General features: G+C 40.4%; 1 protein-coding gene across 4 annotated transcripts in view; it reads right to left on the reverse strand.

Moving 5' to 3' along the window:
• Positions 1 to 20,454, reverse strand: part of reps2 (RALBP1 associated Eps domain containing 2) — a 40,671-nt gene extending 20,217 nt beyond the window's left edge. For 3 of the 4 annotated variants that reach the window (XM_060936841.1, XM_060936840.1, XM_060936839.1), the window contains exons 1-5: positions 13,151 to 13,252; positions 7,931 to 7,992; positions 3,693 to 3,810; positions 3,385 to 3,448; positions 463 to 610 (exon numbers count right to left, since the gene is read on the reverse strand). In XM_060936841.1, coding sequence (XP_060792824.1) covers positions 463 to 610; positions 3,385 to 3,448; positions 3,693 to 3,810; positions 7,931 to 7,992; positions 13,151 to 13,223 — 465 coding nt within the window. In that variant the 5' untranslated portion in view covers positions 13,224 to 13,252. Of the gene's footprint in view, positions 1 to 462; positions 611 to 3,384; positions 3,449 to 3,692; positions 3,811 to 7,930; positions 7,993 to 13,150; positions 13,253 to 20,021 lie in introns of those variants that run through there. The other variant, XM_060936842.1, reaches the window with a different exon arrangement.
• Positions 20,455 to 22,704: the final 2,250 nt, after the last annotated feature.

Consider the following 22,704-nt stretch of genomic DNA (forward strand, 5'->3'; position numbering starts at 1 on the left):
CCGTAGGTGTGAATGTGAGTGTGAATGGTTGTCTGTGTCTATGTGTCAGCCCTGTGATGACCTGGCGACTTGTCCAGGGTGTACCCCGCCTTTCGCCCGTAGTCAGCTGGGATAGGCTCCAGCTTGCCTGCGACCCTGTAGAAGGATAAAGTGGCTAGAGATAATGAGATGAGATGAGATGAGATGAGGTCAATAATTACACACTATTTTAATCTGTTTATATGGGGCATCTGCTGTACACGTCCCTGTGAATGAGTCGTTTCTAAAGAAACAATAACATATTAGAACGAGTGCATTCATATAAACCTGTGATTTGCAGCTGCACTACTGTCAGAGCTGCTGTTATAGAAAATTAATCAACACCTTTATTGACCAATCACAGTCCAGAATTCAGCAGCACTGTGGTGTAATAATGATGTATTTCACACATGAGCTGACCTGAGTGACTGGGTGTGATTGTACCTGAGGTGGAGGTCTGAAAGCTGAGAGGAGCGTGTGCGGCAAGTGATCAGGGAGTGCATAACCGTTTTTCCGTGCCACTACCAGGTGAAACGCCGTGCAGAATTCGGGAAAGGTGAGGGCTCCATCCCGATCCACATCACTCAGCTCCCTACAGGGTGAAGGAAAGAGGGTTAATAACATAAACACATCTGTCTGCTCCAAAACTGCACTGTTCTGCTGATTTCTGCTCACAAGTGTTTGATAAGTGTGTGTGTGTGTGTGTGTGTGTGTGTGTGTGTGTGTGTGTGTGTGTGTGTGTGCACGCGCAATATTTAAAGAGCTCTGGATTGTTATTATTGTTATTAATACCTTTTGAGAAACAAGGCATTAATAACAATGAAACTTATAAAATGTACAAAATAAAATTTAGAGATAACAATAAAAATACAGAATCAGATTTTAATATCATAAATTTTAAGATATTTTAATAAATGAATATTTTTAAATCATAAACTTCATTACAAGAAACATACTTTATAAAAGATGGTGGTTTATAACTTGTTTCTTGAGAATACTACATTTGAAAAACTAAATTAAAAACTATCTAAATCTAAAGCAAAATTTGGTGAATGATTCTAAAATATTTTAGATTTACACTACAGGGGATTTTAGAGCTTTTTAAGAAAAGAACAGAAAAGGGAAAAAGACGTGATTTTTAAATCAGATTTTAAACCATGAATATTAAAACTGAATCATAATACAACCCCGATTCCAAAAAAGTTGGGACAAAGTACAAATTGTAAATAAAAACGGAATGCAATGATGTGGAAGTTTCAAAATTCCATATTTTATTCAGAATAGAACATAGATGACATATCAAATGTTTAAACTGAGAAAATGTATCATTTAAAGAGAAAAATTAGGTGATTTTAAATTTCATGACAACAACACATCTCAAAAAAGTTGGGACAAGGCCATGTTTACCACTGTGAGACATCCCCTTTTCTCTTTACAACAGTCTGTAAACGTCTGGGGACTGAGGAGACAAGTTGCTCAAGTTTAGGGATAGGAATGTTAACCCATTCTTGTCTAATGTAGGATTCTAGTTGCTCAACTGTCTTAGGTCTTTTTTGTCGTATCTTCCGTTTTATGATGCACCAAATGTTTTCTATGGGTGAAAGATCTGGACTGCGGGCTGGCCAGTTCAGTACCCGGACCCTTCTTCTACGCAGCCATGATGCTGTAATTGATGCAGTATGTGGTTTGGCATTGTCATGTTGGAAAATGCAAGGTCTTCCCTGAAAGAGACGTCATCTGGATGGGAGCATATGTTGCTCTAGAACCTGGATATACCTTTCAGCATTGATGGTGTCTTTCCAGATGTGTAAGCTGCCCATGCCACACGCACTAATGCAACCCCATACCATCAGAGATGCAGGCTTCTGAACTGAGCGCTGATAACAACTCGGGTCGTCCTTCTCCTCTTTAGTCTGAATGACACGGCGTCCCTGATTTCCATAAAGAACTTCACATTTTGATTCGTCTGACCACAGAACAGTTTTCCACTTTGCCACAGTCCATTTTAAACGAGCCTTGGCCCAGAGAAGACGTCTGCGTTTCTGGATCATGTTTAGATACGGCTTCTTCTTTGAACTATAGAGTTTTAGCTGGCAACGGCGGATGGCACGGTGAATTGTGTTCACAGATAATGTTCTCTGGAAATATTCCTGAGCCCATTTTGTGATTTCCAATACAGAAGCATGCCTGTATGTGATGCAGTGCCGTCTAAGGGCCCGAAGATCACGGGCACCCAGTATGGTTTTCCGGCTTTGACCCTTACGCACAGAGATTCTTCCAGATTCTCTGAATCTTTTGATGATATTATGCACTGTAGATGATGATATGTTCAAACTCTTTGCAATTTTACACTGTCGAACTCCTTTCTGATATTGCTCCACTATTTGTCGGCGCAGAATTAGGGGGATTGGTGATCCTCTTCCTATCTTTACTTCTGAGAGCCGCTGCCACTCCAAGATGCTCTTTTTATACCCAGTCATGTTAATGACCTATTGCCAATTGACCTAATGAGTTGAAATTTGGTCCTCCAGCTGTTCCTTTTTTGTACCTTTAACTTTTCCAGCCTCTTATTGCCCCTGTCCCAACTTTTTTGAGATGTGTTGCTGTCATGAAATTTCAAATGAGCCAATATTTGGCATGAAATTTCAAAATGTCTCACTTTCGACATTTGATATGTTGTCTATGTTCTATTGTGAATACAATATCAGTTTTTGAGATTTGTAAATTATTGCATTCCGTTTTTATTTACAATTTGTACTTTGTCCCAACTTTTTTGGAATCGGGGATGTATTTTAAAGGGGAAAAAAACACTGCAGAGGGTTTAAAAATAAATAAATGAAACAAATACAAATAATTTCACATTTTAAAATGTTGTGTTCATAAATATAAAACATGATGCAATAAATAACGTCAGTTATCAGTTACTCGATTGACCAGATTTTAATTAATTAATTTATTACTGGATACTGTTGCTAGGCAACTGCAAAGTATGAACAAGAATAAAGAATAAGCTAGCTAATAACTGAAGCTGATGATTAGGCTCGCGGCTCGGAGATGTTTAGTCTTTGATACAGAATATAAGGCACAGTGACGGTGATAATGAAACGGAAAAGTCAGAAATGTTCACATTTACCTCAGAAGTGATGAAAAATTGATAAGAAAAGACTCAATATGAGTAAAATGACACTGTGAGCAAACTTGGCATCAACCAAGTGTCACTATTTTAACTGTATAATATGAAAAAAAAAGATTTATTTTTTGTTGTGATGTACCAGATATTGTGTCTTGTACTTGCCTTTAAAAATACACAAAAACTTAATGTTTGTTTGAGAGGAATATTGTAAAGATATTGTAAGTTGGACTCACCATATATGAGAGAGCTCAGGGATGGGCAGCTTCGACTTTGTGAAGAAGTTTTTTGCATCAGGGCCTGAAAAAAAAAAAAAAAAACAACAACCCCGAATCAACATTATCTTAAATGAGTTTGATGAACGTAAAATGTGAAACAGGTGATGTTTACACAAATAATGTACAAACAAAAATGCAAGGGATTTCTGCAGTAGTATGAATTTAACACATGACCTGTTCTAAGATGGATTTAAAAAAAATGAGTTGTGAAGAGAATTGTAGGGATTTATAGGGTTGAGGAGGTTGAAAGCTCGCAGCTCTCTCACCCAGGATGAGGCCGGTCAAGTCACGCTGAAGACTGAGGAACTGATGTGTGTAATAATCCAACTGCTCTGCCGTGATCACCCACGGATCATCGGAATAATCACACTGATCCACATCCATCTGCAGAGAAGGGGAGAGGAGGAGAGGAGAGGAGAGGAGAGGAATGAAGGTGAGAGAGGGGAGTAGAAGAGGTGAGGAGAGAAGGGGAGAGGAGATTGCAGGAGAGGAGAGAAGAGAAAAAGGAAAAGAGAAGACAAGTAAAGTTTAAGAGAAATGATTTATTTAAAGAAAAGAATACAAAAAAGTGGAAAACAAAAGGAAAAGAGAAGATGGTGAAAAAAAGAATAAAAACACGAGAACAGAAAAGTCAAACCGATAAATGTAGAGAAAAAAAGCAAGATAAAAATAAAGATAAAAGAGAAGGCAGACAATAAAATATTCAAAGAGAAGAAAAAAGAAAAAGAAAAAAACCCAAACAAAAATAAGAAAAGCAAAAATCAGACGAGAAAATGAAGAGAAAGCAAAGATAAAACAGAATAACAGATTACATCATAAACACAGAGAGAAAAAAGGAGAAGACAAAAAACAGGAGAGAATTTTAGTGTCTTATAATCCTGCACTGCACATGTCCACCAGAGGAGGGCGCTCTATGGCTAGTTCCTCTGCCCGAGAGAGAGAGGGAGAGGGAGGGGTGTGGGTGTGTGAGAGAGGGGAAATGCTGCCTGTGTAACAGGTGGGAGATTATCAGAGACACTGATACACCACAAGAGAGCAATAATTAGACAGCTGCTAGTGCACACACACACACACACACACACACACACACTGTCTAAATGTTTCAGACACACCTTCTCATAAAAGTTTTTTTGACTATTTATATCACACCCAACATTGTGAAGCAGAAACATGTGGTAGAGCAGCATCATAAAGTCCTGGAAGAAATGTCGCCTGAGCTGCTGAGCCACAGACAGACATGTAGGCCACTACGTAATTAGCATTTAGTTGTCAGTTAATAACTAGTGCTGTCAAAGTTAGCGCGATAATAACACGTTAACGCGATCTCAATTTAACGCGATTAAAAAAAATAGTGCCGTTAACGCAAATTCTAATTTGGCCCTGCGAGTCACCCGTAGTTCCTGTTGAGGCTTGTCGCGCGCTGCTTCAATAAGAGTACGTGTGAGTGATGGAGAAAGGCATAGACATATAAACATCCTCGCCGCCATATTGGATGGGGCAAAGTGGAGATTCTTCACCCGTCTCTGGTATAGCGTCTAGACAGTAGCCGAGAATAAAGATGCCTCATTCATGTGCTGCGTTTAACTGTACCAACAGGTTTACCATCCAAACGAGATCACATGGGATTACCTTTCACAGGTGAGACTGGAAAAATACTTTTCAATACTGTTCCTTCAGTCTTCAGTTTCCCAGCTCATCTCCACCGGGGAGGTGCAGAGTTATAAGCAGTGAGCATTAGATAATACAGTGCCACACTATGATGAACGTTTTTGAACGTATGATGAATGTTTTTATTTTTGTTATCTGTTTTTTTCTTCTTATGGCAAATACTTCTCTTCAAAAGAAACTAATCAAGAGTAAAATAAAACATTTTTTTATTTTCACAGTGATATGCGCTTTATTTTTCATCCCTTGGTTTTCTCATCTAATATGGAAGTTATGGATGTCAGTGGCTGTGACAAGACGTGTTATGCTCTGCAATAAAAAAAAAAAAAAAACATTGGTACAAAGCAAGCCCATTCACTTTTTTATGCTGATAAGAGAATTACAATGATTTTTCATGTGACAAAAATGTGCGATTAAATTGCGATTAATCGCGAGTTAACTATGACAGTCGCGACATTAATTGCGATTAAATATTTTAATCGCTTGACAGCACTATTAATAACATTAATGGAGTTACATTAAAGTGCATATCACGGGTAAATTCAGGAGCAAGATCAATGTAATTCTCCTATTTTATATTAAACTTTGGTCAAATATCTGTAACATTCTGCATTCTCTGCAATTTCTTTACCTTGCGCAATACCAGAAAAATTCAGTTGAAATCAAGCCATTTGAGGCGAATTGGTCCGTCTCTGAAAAAACTCGGCATTTGAATTTCCTGGCAAACATTGATTTTCGTGACATCACGTGCGGGACGCCTCCCTCTGAATCCTACATCAGCGCTGGTTTGTTTATGAGAAAACGACCTGGTGGTTTTCTGCAAAGTTCTTCAACGTTATCACGTAATTATTAAAATGGTTAACAGATATATTGTAGGAGGGTGTAGCAACACCAATCTTGATGGGATTAGTACTCATCGTTTTCCAAAAGACCGGACAATGAGAGAGAAATGGGAGCGCTTGGTCTACACAGGCTGTGCACTGAAACCGTGCAAAGCTCTCGCAGCCTGCTGGCGCTTCCGCAGGTAACGTCACAAATCTGGCTCCAGACTCCCCTGGGATTTTTCCAGGCGTGTTTTGTTATTTTATTTTTTTCTGCTGTAGACAGATGGCCTTGTGCAAAATTACCCTTCTGGATGAGTGTGTAAAGGGACATACTTTAATATATTTAAAAAAATACACTAAATTGGTCCAGAATATGCCCTTTAAAATTGAGCTAAATAGCTCAATACTCCGCCATGCATGTGCTTAGCATAACGGTCCGTTTGTTACTATCTTCAAAAATTCAGATTGCTGTTGTGTCGTGAAAAATGTTAACATACTTTAACGTTTAAAGTTTAAAGCTTTTAGAGGCGCACCCTAAATGTTATGAGCGGATATCTAACCGTGCTTGCTAATGCTAACTTCTATTAATCTGCTTTCTGTTACTTTTCTCTTCACTACAGCAGCAAATATATGATGTTTATTCACTAGTTTACAGTACATAAAGTGAAGCTTTGTGTGAAATGTATGTTGTATGGTAGTGTAGTTTATAATGTAGCTTGGTGTGAAACTATGACAGTGCTATGCTATAAGCTAAGCTAGCATATAAAGAGTCAGAATAGTTACAATTAAAACAATGTCCCGAGGTGCTGCCATCTTACTCTCTCCAAGGTTCAAATATCACATTCTGAGTACAAGTTATGCAAGAGAATCCATGATTGGCACTTGCTGTGATCAGGAAAGAGAGTTTATTTTGGGGGGTTTTGTTTGGCTTTAAGATAATACCAATAGCATGCAAAGCGTCATCAAGGTAAATGTGGCTACTTTGAAGAATATGAATATGAAATATGAATCTTTTTTTAAACACTTTTTTTGTTTACCACACAATTCCATATATGTGACGAGTCATGGAATCCACGGACACATGTTGGCCGAAACAAATCTGAGAAAATCGCAAAAGAAGCTTTTTTTTTTCGGAAAAAAAAATGCTTCTTTTGCGATTTTCTCGGATTCGTTTCGGCCGACATGTGTCCGTGGATTCCATGACTCGTCACATATGTTCCAAATGTTATATCACAGTGTTTGATGTCTTCAGTATTGTTCTACAATGTAGAAAATAGTCAAAATACAGAAAAACCTATGAATGAGTAGGGGCGTCCAAACTTCTGTACGTTACATGTTGTGTTCATGTGAAATAAGTGCAATTTACTCATTAAATTTGGGAGAAAATGTTCATGTATATCTCCGAGTCTAGCTTTGAGAACTTTTGCTGATCAAGAAGCCAAAGACACGAGCATGACAGCTAGACATGGCAAGTCTTTGTGTTACTCGTAGCTTATATACCTCTCTCTCTCTCTCTCTCTCTCTCTCACACACACACACAGTTTTAGCTTTGGCGTCACACTGACCCGGAGCTTAACGCGAAGGCTTTAGCTTCTCTCCATGTGACTGAAACAAAGCTAATCAGTAATTGTGGCTAATCCCAGTAGTGCTAGCTAACAATGCTGGTTGTGTATAATTCTCTTTTCGAATCCAGCAGTGGAATGATGGTGATGTTTTGGGACCTCATACATCATCCTGTATCAGTCAGTGAAAACTACTTTAGTTTATCTAAAGTTGAGTCCTCATAATGTCAGTCAAACCTACCAATCTGAACGACAGAAGCTAATTCAATAAGCTCCAGGTTGTGCACTAGTGACCCAGGATTTCTAACATGCGTCACTTCACCGTGCCTTTGGACAGATTTTAGATTTTTCACTTTCTACGTGCCGTCTTCTGTCTTTAGTGTAAACCCTGTGAGCAGCACTAATCCTCTCATGCAGTTCGTTTTTTGTTTTTCTTTGTCTCTTCCGTCTTACCTCCTCATGCTCTTCACTCACACAGGACGCTCCTGCCGCTGCACCACACACACCTCTGTTATCTGGGACAGGAATAAAGAGACACAATTAGTGAGCACAGGCGTGTATTTATAATGGACAGGTCTAATATGACAAAGGGAACCATGAAACATGTGCTCATCTCGCCTTGCTGCAGCAACAGGCTTCTGTGTAAGGAAGATTCAAACATAAACATGTTCAGACTCTTGAAAGTGCTGTGTCTGTTTGTACAACTTATGTGACAAACTTTATTGTAAGGATTATGAAGCAATGGAAAGAAACATCTTTTATGATACACAAACAGTATTTTTCAGTTCCAAATTCTTACTGGTTGTTGCTTCGCATCACATCTCTACAGCGCAGTTGATTCTATATACATTTCAGGAACATCATTATAGTGCAATTACCACACAAACACCCTACTCAATGCCAGATAACATCTCATCTCATCTCATTATCTCTAGCTGCTTTATCCTTCTACAGGGTCGCAGGCAAGCTGGAGCCTATCCCAGCTGACTACGGGTGAAAGGCGGGGTACACCCTGGACAAGTCGCCAGGTCATCACAGGGCTGACACACAGACACAGACAACCATTCACACTCACATTCACACCTACGGTCAATTTAGAGTCACCAGTTAACCTAACCTGCATGTCTTTGGACTGTGGGGGAAACCGGAGCACCCGGAGGAAACCCACACGGACAACATGCAAACTCCGCACAGAAAGGCCCTCGCCGGCCCCGGGGCTCGAACCCAGGACCTTCTTGCTGTGAGGCGACAGCGCTAACCACTACACCACCGTGCCGCCCCTGCCAGATAACATTTATTATTTTATTGTTAAATAAAATTGATTAATTTATAATATTTTTTTCTGTTCAGAAGCTACTGGTCAGATTGCTACACTATGGGTATTGCCGTATCAAGGTGGCAGGCAATAAAATGTCATTTTCCAGTGGTTGACAAATTACCAAAAGGTCACGGACTACAGATTACGGAAATAAAATAAAAAAGGATACAAAATATGGAGTGGTTACAGATTTTAACACGGATGCATCACGGATGCTAGTAATTTACGGATTGGTCACAAACGTTTTAGTATATTACGGGTTGGTTACGGATTTCATACAGATGATGTATCACAGATGTTTAATTTTTCCGGACGTTGCTACGAGTCTATGGGACAATGACATGGACATCACAAAGACTGTCTTCACAGTGATGTTATCTGCTGATGGTAGCTACATGATGGAGGTTGAAGCACCAGATAACATTGAGCCAATACTCACTAATCAGCAGATGAGTCTTTCCATAAGAGATGCAGAACATCCAATATAGGCCACTTTTTCAATGGAATAAAAATATGTATTCTATTCCTTTCTAGTGGGTTTATTGATAGCATGCAAGATTGTTATCATATTACTTATCCTCTGTGTATTACGCCACTCTACTTAATGGAGAATGAACATGCAATATTATTACAATATTGCATATTGTCAAGACAACACGACGTCACATATCACAGACGTAAAACTTCCATGCTAGTGAGTGACAGTGAAAATTTGTAAAGGAACGTGGCCGCCAGGTTTGCTTCGTTAAAAGCGGAAGATTTTAAGATAATTTTAGCTGCCAGGTCGCTCAGTTGTGTGTCGCTCTCAATGTTGACTTTAAAACTAACTGCGTAAATTACACAGCGAAAATAATAATATTCGGCTTGACTGCATTAGCATTGGCCTGCGCTAACACTACACCGGCTGGAAGGTAACTGGACTGCTGTGCTAACAGCACTGAGTTGCAGGTAAGCTAGCATTGGCCTTTGAGAATGCTGATATGAAGAGTGTGTGTATGTATAATAATAATAATAATAATAATAATAATAATAATAATAATGGCTGGTTTTTTTCATGGTATATCAAATATATTCCATTCAGCTCTCATGATACTGAACTCATCTTCGACTCATTCAATATTATGCTAGCTGAATGGAATATATCTGATATACCACTCAATGCCAGCCAATATTATTTAATTATCCAGAGAACACAACTCTGAAATGCCATTTTTGCCAAAAGGAGGTGAAGTTTATGGATTTTACCCAAAGACTGATGTAGAAAAGAAGTTCGAAAAAGAAGTTTACGTCCCATTGTCGCCAAACTTTAAGAACATCACAGTGTTCCATTACATCGGTGATGAATCTATATCTAAACCGAAGGCACACAGAAACTGAATAAAGCAAACAAAAATATCCGTAAGCCCAAAGCCTTTGGCCATTAAAAAGATGGAGGAGACGGTAAAAAGCAACACAGACCGACGTGCCCATAAATTCCGTAGCCACAGAAAAGAAGGCGAAAATTACGGGCATGCCACGGAATGTCGGTCAAATCCATTATCTCAAAGAGAAAAACAAAACAGAAGAAAGGCCGAGTAAAGATGCCCAAATAAATGTGCAAGCAGTTGTATTTGAAAACAAAGGATTTGTTCATTTCATTGCAACTTTTCCAGATCTTATTGGAATTTTAGGCATGGAAGACATGTTAAACCAAAGTCTTCAACTTCTTAAAACAAATTAAGAAGTCTAAAACAATTAAATATTTGGACTGCCGAAGTTCATAATTAAAATATCTTACCTGCATTTACACGTTTACTTTATTAATTTACTGTTGATATTTTACAGAAAATATCACATTTCCGTGAATAAAAGATCCGTACTTTGTACTATTTTTTTTTTCCGTGAATCTGCATTCTGTGACTCGTCTGGATTTTGTAAACAGTGTAATTTTCCTGCATTAATAGGTTCTGAGTTTAATCTTTTAAATTTTGGGGATTTTTAAGCCAATGTTATTAATATGGTGAGATAAGTAAATGACTAAACAACAAATCTGGCCTTTGTTTATAATCAAAACACCACCTGGCTTAGCATGGGGCCTGCCAGACCATATGGACACACACACACACAAACACACACATTCGCTTTACCCGTGTGTATTACAGCGTCAGTGTTACTGTGTAATGTGTTTATTAGAGTATATTTAGCCGCAGTTCCGTGTGTGTGTGTTTCAAACCGCGTAGTTTCCTGATCACTGAGGAAATCCATGAGCTGTCAGTGATCGAGGTCACCCTGTGACTCATAACAACACAACAACAGAACTTTGTGTCTCTGTGGGTGTGAAGGGAAGGTTTGGGTTCAGTGATGCAGTTCTGGATTGTGATTGGTCAGGTGTTGATTAATTTTCTGTAACAGCAGCTCTGACAGAAGATGTTTATTTTGTAACAGTCAGAGGTGAAGTTGTACCTTTAATTTTTCCAACATCCTCAAGACAGGGCGGCACGGTGGTGTAGTGGTTAGCGCTGTCGCCTCACAGCAAGAAGGTCCTGGGTTCGAGCCCCGGGGCCGGCGAGGGCCTTTCTGTGCGGAGTTTGCATGTTCTCCCCGTGTCCGCGTGGGTTTCCTCCGGGTGCTCCGGTTTCCCCCACAGTCCAAAGACATGCAGGTTAGGTTAACTGGTGACTCTAAATTGACCGTAGGTGTGAGTGTGAATGGTTGTCTGTGTCTATGTGTCAGCCCTGTGATGACCTGGCGACTTGTCCAGGGTGTACCCCGCCTTTCGCCCATAGTCAGCTGGGATAGGCTCCAGCTTGCCTGCGACCCTGTAGAAGGATAAAGCGGCTAGAGATAATGAGATGAGATGAGATCCTCAAGACAGAGGAGTTTATACTTTGTGGTTTCTCGGTAACATGACAAGCTGCATTTGGTTTTTGTTTTATTAGCATGACGAGAAAGGAAAAGAGACAGTGGTGAGGGAAAGACTGTTTATAACTGCTATAACATGAATGAAAACAGGAACTAAATTGTTTCATGGACGTTCCACAACCTTAATAAGTAAATGAATGCGCTGTGGTAGAAGAGAAATAAAACACTCAAGGACATGCTGTTACAAGAAAATAATCAACTTCGAAGTAGTAACGGTGACTCCACTTCATTACACCTTCCTGGTGTTGATTATTTTCCTGTAAACTGTGTGATGACAGAGCTGCAGCTCTATGGAGCCGTGAGTGAAGTGAAGCTCATTATATCAGGAAATCACACCCATGTTTAACGGGTCAGACGGGTCAGTCCTGTCTACACACTGTTTACACACCAGAAACATCCTGCTGTATCTGTGTGTCTGGATGTGGGTATGAGAGAGAAGTGCAGATTCAAGTGGAATATTTTTTTTTAAATGATCCTGAGACAAGGGAAAAAATAAGAGCAAGGGCTTGAACTGAATATTTTTTTTTCCATCAGAACCTTACACGGTGCTGAATTTACCCAGAATCCTCAGTCCAGTAAGCTCAGTGAATGAACTCATGTATTGTTCATGTCATTTAAACATCAGATTTTAATACAAATTATTATTTTATTATTTATATTATTTATCCCTTTGTCTGTAACATGGCATGGCATAACATGGCTAAAGAAAATCTCTCGGCGTCTGTGCTTGTTTTTTTTTTCCATTTTGTCTTTTGTTAGAATATTTAAAAGACCAGAATCTTGACGGAAACACGGCTGGTCACATGTTGAATTTTTTGTGAATTTGCTGAACATTTCAAAACTGAATACAATGAGGCCTTTCTTCTACTTGACACTACTGAATGAAATTAATTAAGCATGCTCCAGCTGTGTGTGTGAGTGCGCGCGTGTGTACACGTTCCTGTGTGTGCCAGTCGGTGTCACTAAGGTTCCCTCGATCGACAGGAAACAGATTAGTGGGCCAAACTTCCTGTCCATGCAGAAACACACAATAGGGTGAGGAATCCCCCATGGACTGGTGCGCACACACACACACACACACACACACACACTTCATACACACTGCATCTGAAGAACTATTCTTAAAAGCTAGTAAATAAATAAGTAAAATACCGTAATCAGTTTTACATTGAGGAACGTTATTCTGAAGCTGTTGCACTCTTTGCCCATGCAGTCTTTTACAGAGCGGTGCACTTCTCCCCATCTTTACTTCTAAGAGACTCAACCTTTCTGGGATGCTCTTTTCATACCCAATCATGTTACTGACTTGTTGCCAATTAACCACATTAGTTTTTTTGGTTGTTTGTTTAACATTAAACAGCTTTTCCAGTCTTTTGTTTTCCCTGTGCCAACTTTTCTGAAATGTGTTGCTGGCACTAAATTCAAAATAAGAACACATTTTTAATATTACACACCTTTTCCAGTCTTTTGTTGCTCCGTCCCAAATTTTTTCAAACATGTTGCTGGTATTGAGTGTAAAATGACCATCTATTTAAAAAAAAGAAATATTCCATATATTGTCTTTGTACTATTTTTAATGAAATATAGGGTTTCCTTGATTTGCAAATCACCACATTCTTTTTTTTTTTATTTACAGTTTACACAGTGTCCCAACTTTTTAGTAATGGGGTTGTAAAGTAAAATAAAGTATATAAATACGAAATAAATTACAATGTAAGTAGTAAGTAAAGGATAGTAATGAAGTAAGTAAACAAGTAAATAGGTAAGGTATAAAGTAAGTAAAGAATTAAGAAGAAAACTTTATTCGTCACATGCACACTTCAAGCACAGTGAAATTCATCCTCTGCATTTAACCCATCTGAAGCAGTGAACACACGTGCACACTCAGAGCAGTGGGCAGCCACACCAGAGCGCCGGGGAGCAGTCAGAGGTCAGGTACCTTGCTCAAGGGCACCTCAGCCCAAGGCTGCCCCACATTAACCTAACTGCATGTCTTTAGATTGTGGGGGAAACCGGAGCACCCAGAGGAAACCCACGCAGACACGGGGAGAACATACAAACTCCACACAGAAAGGCCCTCGCTGGCTGCTGGGTTCGAACCCAGAACCTTCTTGCTGTGAGGCGACCGTGCTAACCACTACACCACCGTGCCGCCCATAATTACGTAAATAACTGTGCTAAGTAAGTAAACAAGTGTGTAAGGTTACAATGTAAGTAAAGTACAGTAAATAAGTAAAGTAAGTGGTATGTAAAATACAATAAAGTGAGTCAGTAAAGTACAGTATCAAAATAATCAAGTAAATAAGTACTGCATGTAATACAAATAAGTAAGTAAAGTAACTAAGGACTAAGTACAGTAAATCAGTTAGCAAAGCAAACAGTAAGTGCAAAAATTAATTAAATGTTTACTGTATGTAAAGAATAGTAAATAACTAAAGTAAGTAAACAATTAAATGTAAACAAAATATACAGTACATAAATAAGTAGGCAAATGTGACTAAATCTGTAAGTAGTATGTAAAGTGCAGTAAATATGTAAGTAAACAAATATGTAATTGAAGTAGGTAGTAAGAACAGTAAATAAGTAATCAAAGTAAGTCATACAATAGTACAAAGTCCATACAGAATAGTCCATCAATTATCTCTAGCCGCTTATCCTGTCCTACAGGGTCGCAGGCAAGCTGGACCCTATCCCAGCTGACTACGGGTGAGAGGCGGGGTACACCCTGGACAAGTCGCCAGGTTATTGCAGAGCTGACACATAGACACAGACAACCATTCACACCTACGGTCAATTTAGAGCCACCAATTAGCCTAACCGACATGCCTTTGGGGGAAACCGGAGCACCCGGAAGAAACCCACGCGGGCAACATGCAAACTCCACACAGAAAGACCCTCATCGGCCGCTGGGCTCGAACTCAGGACCTTCTTACTGTGAAGTGACAGTGCTAACCACTACACCACCGTGCCGCCCATACAGAATAATAAATAACATAAACAAATGATTAAAGTAAGTAGTAAATAAAGTACAATAAATAAGTAAATAAATAACAATCCAAGAGTAATAAGGTTTCTTTAATTCTTCTTAAAAACTTCTCTGTAAAACAAACAAAATATAAAACAAAATCAGTTCGTGTAAACTAATCAAATGAAACAAACGAAAAACAGACTATGAAAACAAATCTGTAGGTTTACTGTGAAGAACTGACTCAGGATTAGTGGTCATGTGCCACTGACTGGGGAATCACCGAGTGTGGAACATACAGTATCTGTCTCTCAGAGGGGTAGCACACTTCCTGTCATCGCTGGGTTCAGTAGATAATGATTGCTAATCTAAAAGTAACTCGACTATCTGAGTAAGCAGGGGCAAGTATGTTGACTCTTACTTTTTCAGACAGAAGCTGCATTCAAGGCCATTTCCTGAATTGAATCATAAAGTGAGTGACCATGAAATGGGAAAAAGAGAAAAGCTTTATATTACAGTGCATGGCATTTAGCAGACGCGCTTATCCAGAGCGACGTACAACGAGTGCAAAAGTCAGGTACACGAAGTGCTGAACTTCGACAAGAAAGCTCTAGTGCCAACTGAACAAAGCTGAATAATAAACAAACAATCTAAAGCTATAACACACTGCTGCTTTAAAGGAGAGTGGGTTCGTGCTGTATTGTTTAAATTACCCCTCAACACCAAATTCGTTATAAATATTCACGCGCAGAATCTCCCGCATGAGACGCATCCATAATAATTAAATATCTCCAACCGAAACTATTTAAGCTCTCTGGATAGCTGTAAGATTGATTTCCAATATGAACACATTCTGCAATGCTCAGGAAGGGGGCGGGTCTACCAAAGGATTGGGGTGTACTTCACTTTGCCTCTCATCTCTACTGCACAGACTCGAGCAGGGGAACGTCTGTACTGCACAGACTTTTTGCAATTTTAACAATATGGGGAGAGGAATTTTGGCTTCATTTCTATAGAATGGGAGTGAATGGAAGCATGTCGTTTACAGTGGTGCTTGAAAGTTTGTGAACCCTTTAGAATTTTCTATATTTCTGCATAAATATGACCTAAAACATCATCAGATTTTCACACAAGTCCTAAAAGTAGATAAAGAGAACCCAGTTAAACAAACGAGACAAAAATATTATACTTGGTCATTTATTTATTGAGGAAAATGATCCAATATTACATATCTGTGAGTTGCAAAAGTATGTGAACCTCTAGGATTAGCAGTTAATTTGAAGGTGAAATTAGAGTCAGGTGTTTTCAATCAATGGGATGACAATCAGGTGTGAGTGGGCACCCTGTTTTATTTAAAAAACAGGGATCTATCAAAGTCTGATCTTCACAACACATGTTTGTGGAAGTGTATCATGGCACGAACAAAGGAGATTTCTGAGGACCTCAGAAAAAGCGTTGTTGATGCTCATCAGGCTGGAAAAGGTTACAAAACCATCTCTAAAGAGTTTGGACTCCACCAATCCACAAGGTTACAAAACCATCTCTAAAGAGTTTGGACTCCACCAATCCACAGTCAGACAGATTGTGTACAAATGGAGGAAATTCAAGACCATTGTTACCCTCCCCAGGAGTGGTTGACCAACAAAGATCACTCCAAGAGCAAAGTGTGTAATAGTCGGCGAGGTCACAAAGGGCCCCAGGGTAACTTCTAAGCAACTGAAGGCCTCTCTCACATTGGCTAATGTTAATGTTCATGAGTCCACCATCAGAACACTGAACAACAATGGTGTGTATGACAGGGTTGCAAGGAGAAAGCCACTGCTCTCCAAAAAGAACATTGCTGCTCATTTGCAGTTTGTTAAAGATCACATGGACAAGCCAGAAGGCTATTGGAAAAATGTTTTGTGGACAAATGAGACCAAAATAGAACTTTTGGGGTTAAATGAGAAGCGTTATGTTTGGAGAAAGGAAAACACTGCATTCCAGCATAAGATCCTTATCCCATCTGTGAAACATGGTGGTGGTAGTATCATGGTTTGGGCCTGTTTTGCTGCATCTGGGCCAGGACAGCTTGCCATCATTGATGGAACAATGAATTCTGAATTACACCAGCAAATTCTAAAGGAAAATGTCAGGACATCTGTCCATGAACTGAATCTCAAGAGAAGGTGGGTCATGCAGCAAGACAACAACCCTAAGCACACAAGTCGTTCTACTAAAGAATGGTTAAAGAAGAATAAAGTTAATGTTTTGGAATGGCCAATTCAAAGTCCTGACCTTAATTCAATCAAAATGTTGTGGAAGGACCTGAAGCGAGTAGTTCATGTGAGGAAACCCACCAACATCCCAAAATTGAAGCTGTTCTGTACGGAGGAATGGGCTAAAATTCCTCCAAGCCGGTGTGTAGGACTGATCAACAGTTACCGGAAACGTTTAGTTGTAGTTATTGCTGCACAAGGGGGTCACACCAGATACTGAAAGCAAAGGTTCACATACTTTTGCCACTCACAGATATGTAATATTGGATCATTTTCCTCAATAAATAAATGACCAAGTATAATATTTTTGTCTCATTTGTTTAACTGGGTTCTCTTTATCTACTTTGAGGACTTGTGTGAAAACCTGATGTTGTTTTAGGTCATATTTTTGCAGAAATATAGAAAATTCTACAACCCCAATTCCAAAAAAGTTGGGACAAAGTACAAATTGTAAATAAAAACGGAATGCAATAATGTGAAAATTTCAAAATTCCATATTTTATTCAGAATAGAACATAGATGACATATCAAATGTTTAAATTGAGAAAATGTATCATTTAAAGAGAAAAATTAGGTGATTTTAAATTTCATGACAACAACACATCTCAAAAAAGTTGGGACAAGGCCATGTTTACCACTGTGAGACATCCCCTTTTCTCTTTACAACAGTCTGTAAACGTCTGGGGACTGAGGAGACAAGTTGCTCAAGTTTAGGGATAGGAATGTTAACCCATTCTTGTCTAATGTAGGATTCTAGTTGCTCAACTGTCTTAGGTCTTTTTTGTCGTCTCTTCCGTTTTAATGATGCGCCAAATGTTTTCTATGGGTGAAAGATCTGGACTGCAGGCTGGCCAGTTCAGTACCCGGACCCTTCTTCTACACAGCCATGATGCTGTAATTGATGCAGTATGTGGTTTGGCATTGTCATGTTGGAAAATGCAAGGTCATCCCTGAAAGAGACGTCGTCTGGATGGGAGCATACAGTATGTTGCTCTAGAACCTGGATATACCTTTCAGCATTGATTGTGTCTTTCCAGATGTGTAAGCTGCCCATGCCACACGCACTAATGCAACCCCATACCATCAGAGATGCAGGCTTCTGAACTGAGCGCTGATAACAACTTGGGTTGTCCTTCTCCTCTTTAGTCCGAATGACACGGCGTCCCTGATTTCCATAAAGAACTTCAAATTTTGATTTGTCTGACCACAGAACAGTTTTCCACTTTGCCACAGTCCATTTTAAATGAGCCTTGGCCCAGAGAAGACGTCTGCGCTTCTGGATCATGTATAGATACGGCTTCTTCTTTGAACTATAGAGTTTTAGCTGGCAACGGCGGATGGCACGGTGAATTGTGTTCACAGATAATGTTCTCCAGAAATATTCCTGAGCCCATTTTGTGATTTCCAATACAGAAGCATGCCTGTATGTGATGCAGTGCCGTCTAAGGGCCCGAAGATCACGGGCACCCAGTATGGTTTTCCGGCTTTGACCCTTACGCACAGAGATTCTTCCAGATTCTCTGAATCTTTTGATGATATTATGCACTGTAGATGATATGTTCAAACTCTTTGCAATTTTACACTGTCGAACTCCTTTCTGATATTGCTCCACGATTTGTTGGCGCAGAATTAGGGGGATTGGTGATCCTCTTCCCATCTTTACTTCTGAGAGCTGCTGCCACTACAAGATGCTCTTTTTATACCCAGTCATGTTAATGACCTATTGCCAGTTGACCTAATGAGTTGCAATTCGATCCTCCAGCTGTTCCTTTTTTGTACCTTTAACTTTTCCAGCCTCTTATTGCCCCTGTCCCAACTTTTTTGAGATGTGTTGCTGTCATGAAATTTCAAATGAGCCAATATTTGGCATGAAATTTCAAAATGTCTCACTTTCAACGTTTGATATGTTGTCTATGTTCTATTGTGAATACAATATCAGTTTTTGAGATTTGTAAATTATTGCGTTGTGTTTTTATTTACAATTTGTACTTTGTCCCAACTTTTTTGGAATCGGGGTTGTAAAGGGTTCACAAACTTTCAAGCACCACTGTATATTCATACAGTCAATGGTATTTACTCTGGAAGCTTTTAACTAAAAATGTGTATAAAACATATATTTTACTCGAAGAGTGAGAATAGGAAATAATAAAAATGGGGTCAGTTACAATATGCTGCTAAATGTTATTACCAGGGGCGGCACGGTGGTGTCGTGGTTAGCGCTGTCGCCTCACAGCAAGAAGGTCCTGGGTTCGAGCCCCGGGGCCGGCGAGGGCCTTTCTGTGTGGAGTTTGCATGTTCTCCCCGTGTCCGCGTGGGTTTCCTCCGGGTTCTCCGGTTTCCCCCACAGTCCAAAGACATGCAGGTTAGGTTAACTGGTGACTCTAAATTGACCGTAGGTGTGAATGTGAGTGTGAATGGTTGTCTGTGTCTATGTGTCAGCCCTGTGATGACCTGGCGACTTGTCCAGGGTGTACCCCGCCTTTCGCCCGTAGTCAGCTGGGATAGGCTCCAGCTTGCCTGCGACCCTGTAGAACAGGATAAAGCGGCTACAGATAATGAGATGTTATTACCAGGTGTATATACTGTACAGCTGAAAGTAAAACAAAGAGCAAAAGGGAAAATTGGAAAAAAAATTAAAGGACGAAATAAATAGAAAATAAATTAGTTTGGAAAAAATTGTCACAGAAAATTAAGTGAAACTGAACTGGATTTCACAGAGGAATAAACAAAGAAATTAAAATTAAAATCCAGTTTTAAAGCCAGTCTAGCTACTGTGGAAGATTTACTCAGGTTTTTCCAGTAAGAAAAATGCAGTAACAGTCAAAAGTTTGGACCCCCTTACATATTACTATGAATGAGTGTGTCCAAAGTTTTGACTGGTATTGTGTATATAATTATAATTTTCAAATCCTTTTTCCGACGGATTAAACCAATCTGGCAACCCTGCTGTAAACACGTGAGCACACCGGCACAAAAAAAAAAAAAAAACAGACAGAAACAGCAGCGGCAGGAATACACAATCCCGACTGTGACACGTACGAACGAACACGCGCGCGCACACACACACAGACACACACATTGCAGCTCGAGTGTGTTACTCACCTGACCGCCTGTCACCGAGTATACACACCGAGAGAGAGAGAGAGAGCAGGAAACGGGAGCCCTCTGTTTCTCAAACCCCGCCCACCTTCCGCGCGCACTCACGCCGATCTGCAGTGTGTGTGTGTGTTAGATACTGTGCCCCGATCACGGCCAAGGAAGAACAGAGGAGAGAACAGAGGCGCGGCCTCTGCAGTGCGTGAACCGAACCGAACCGAACCTACACACACACACACATAGGCCGTGAAGGAGGCGTGGCTTATGTACCTCATCTCATCATCTCTAGCCGCTTTATCCTGTTCTACAGGGTCGCAGGCAAGCTGGAGCCTATCCCAGCTGACTACGGGCGAAAGGCGGGGTACACCCTGGACAAGTCGCCAGGTCATCACAGGGCTGACACATAGACACAGACAACCATTCACACTCACATTCACACCTACGTGTCATTAAAAAATAGAGAGGCGTGGCTTATGTGTCTGGCATTCTGAGGGAAGGGGCGTGGTTTACGTTGTTCTTAGGACACGTGGATTATGTACCTGACAGTACCAGTGAAGGAGGCGTGGCTTATGTACCTGACAGTACCAGTGAAGGAGGCGTGGCTTATGTGCTTGACAGTACCAGTGAAGGAGGCGTGGCTTATGCGCTTTGACAGTAACAGTGAAGGAGGCGTGGATTATGTACCTGACAGTACCAGTAAAAGGAGGGGTGGATTATGTACCTGACAGTACCAGTGAAGGAGGCATGGCTTATGCGCTTGACAGTAACAGTGAAGGAGGCGTGGATTATGTACCTGACAGTACCAGTAAAAGGAGGGGTGGATTATGTACCTGACAGTACCAGTGAAGGAGGCATGGCTTATGCGTTTGACAGTACCAGTGAAGGAGGCGTGGCTTATGCGTTTGACAGTACCAGTGAAGGAGGCCTGGCTTATGTACCTGACCGTACAATGAAGTAGGCATGGCTTATGCGTTTGACAGTACCAATGAAGGAAGCGTGGGTTATGCACTTGACAGTACCAGTGAAGGAGGCATGGCTTATGCGCTTGACAGTACCAGTGAAGGAGGCGTGGCTTATGCGTTTGACAGTACCAGTGAAGGAGGCGTGGTTTATGTGCTCGACAGTACTATTGAAGGAGGCATGGCTTATGTACCTGACAGCACAATAAAGGAGGAATGGCATATGTACCTGACAGTACCAGTGAAGGAGACGTGACGTATTTACCATACAGTACAATGAAGGAGGCGTGACTTATGCACATGACAGTACCAGTGAAGGAGGCGTGGTTTATGCGCTTGATAGTACCAGTGAAGATGTGTTTTATGCACTCGACAGTACTAGTGAAGGAGGCATGACTTAATGCGCTTGACAGTACCAATGAAGGAGGCGTGACTTATGTACCTGACAGTACCAATGAAGGAAACGTGGTTTATGCGCTTGACAGTACCAGTAAAGGAGGCGTGGCTTATGTGCTTGACAGCACCAGTTAAGGAGGCGTGGCTTATGTACCTGACAGCACAATAAAGGAGACGTGACTTATGTACCTGACCATACAATGAAGGAGGCCTGGCTTATGTACCTGACCGTACAATGAAGTAGGCATGGCTTATGCGTTTGACAGTACCAATGAAGGAAGCGTGGGTTATGCACTTGACAGTACCAGCGAAGGAGGCGTGGCTTATATACCTTACATTACCAGTGAAGGAGGCGTGGCTTATTGACAGTACCAGTGAAGGAGGTCTGGATTATTGACAGTACCAATGAAGGAGGCATGGCTTATGTATATGACAGGACTAGCGACGGAAGTGTGGATTATTGACAGTACCAGTGAAGGAGACATGGCTTATGCATATGACAGTATCAGTGAAGGAAGCGTGGCTTATTGACAGTACCAGTGAAGGAGGCGTGGCTTATGTATATGACAGTACCAGTGAAGGAAGTGTGGATTATTGACAGTACCAGTGACGGAAGCGTGGCTTATTGACAGTACCAGTGAAGGAGGCGTGGCTTATGTATATGACAGTACCAGTGAAGGAAGTGTGGATTATTGACAGTACCAGTGACGGAAGCGTGGCTTATTGACAGTACCAGTGAAGGAGGCGTGGCTTATGTATATGACAGTACCAGTGACGGAAGCATGGATTATTGACAGTACCAGTGAAGGAGGTGTGGCTTATGTATATGACAGTACCAGTGAAGGAAGTGTGGATTATTGACAGTACCAGTGAAGGAGGCATGGCTTATGTACCTGTTGATTCCAGTAAATGCAGCATGGTTTATGCACCCGTTATTATTAAGGGAAGAGGGTGTGACTTACAGTGGTGCTTGAAAGTTTGTGAACCCATTAGAATTTTCTATATTTCTGCATAAATATGACCTAAAACATCATCAGATTTTCACACAAGTCCTAAAAGTCGATAAAGAGAACCCAGTTAAACAAATGAGACAAAAATATTAGACTTGGTCATTTATTTCTTGAGGAAAATGATCCAATATTACATATCTGTGAGTTGCAAAAGTATGTGAACCTCTAGGATTAGCAGTTAATTTGAAGGTGAAATTCGAGTCAAGTGTTTTCAATCAATGGGATGACAATCAGGTGTGAGTGGGCACCCTGTTTTATTTAAAGAACAGGGATCTATCAAAGTCTGATCTTCACAACACACGTTTGTGGAAGTGTATCATGGCA

This window comes from Neoarius graeffei, chromosome 13, assembly GCF_027579695.1.
Source record: "Neoarius graeffei isolate fNeoGra1 chromosome 13, fNeoGra1.pri, whole genome shotgun sequence".
Taxonomy (NCBI): domain Eukaryota; kingdom Metazoa; phylum Chordata; class Actinopteri; order Siluriformes; family Ariidae; genus Neoarius; species Neoarius graeffei.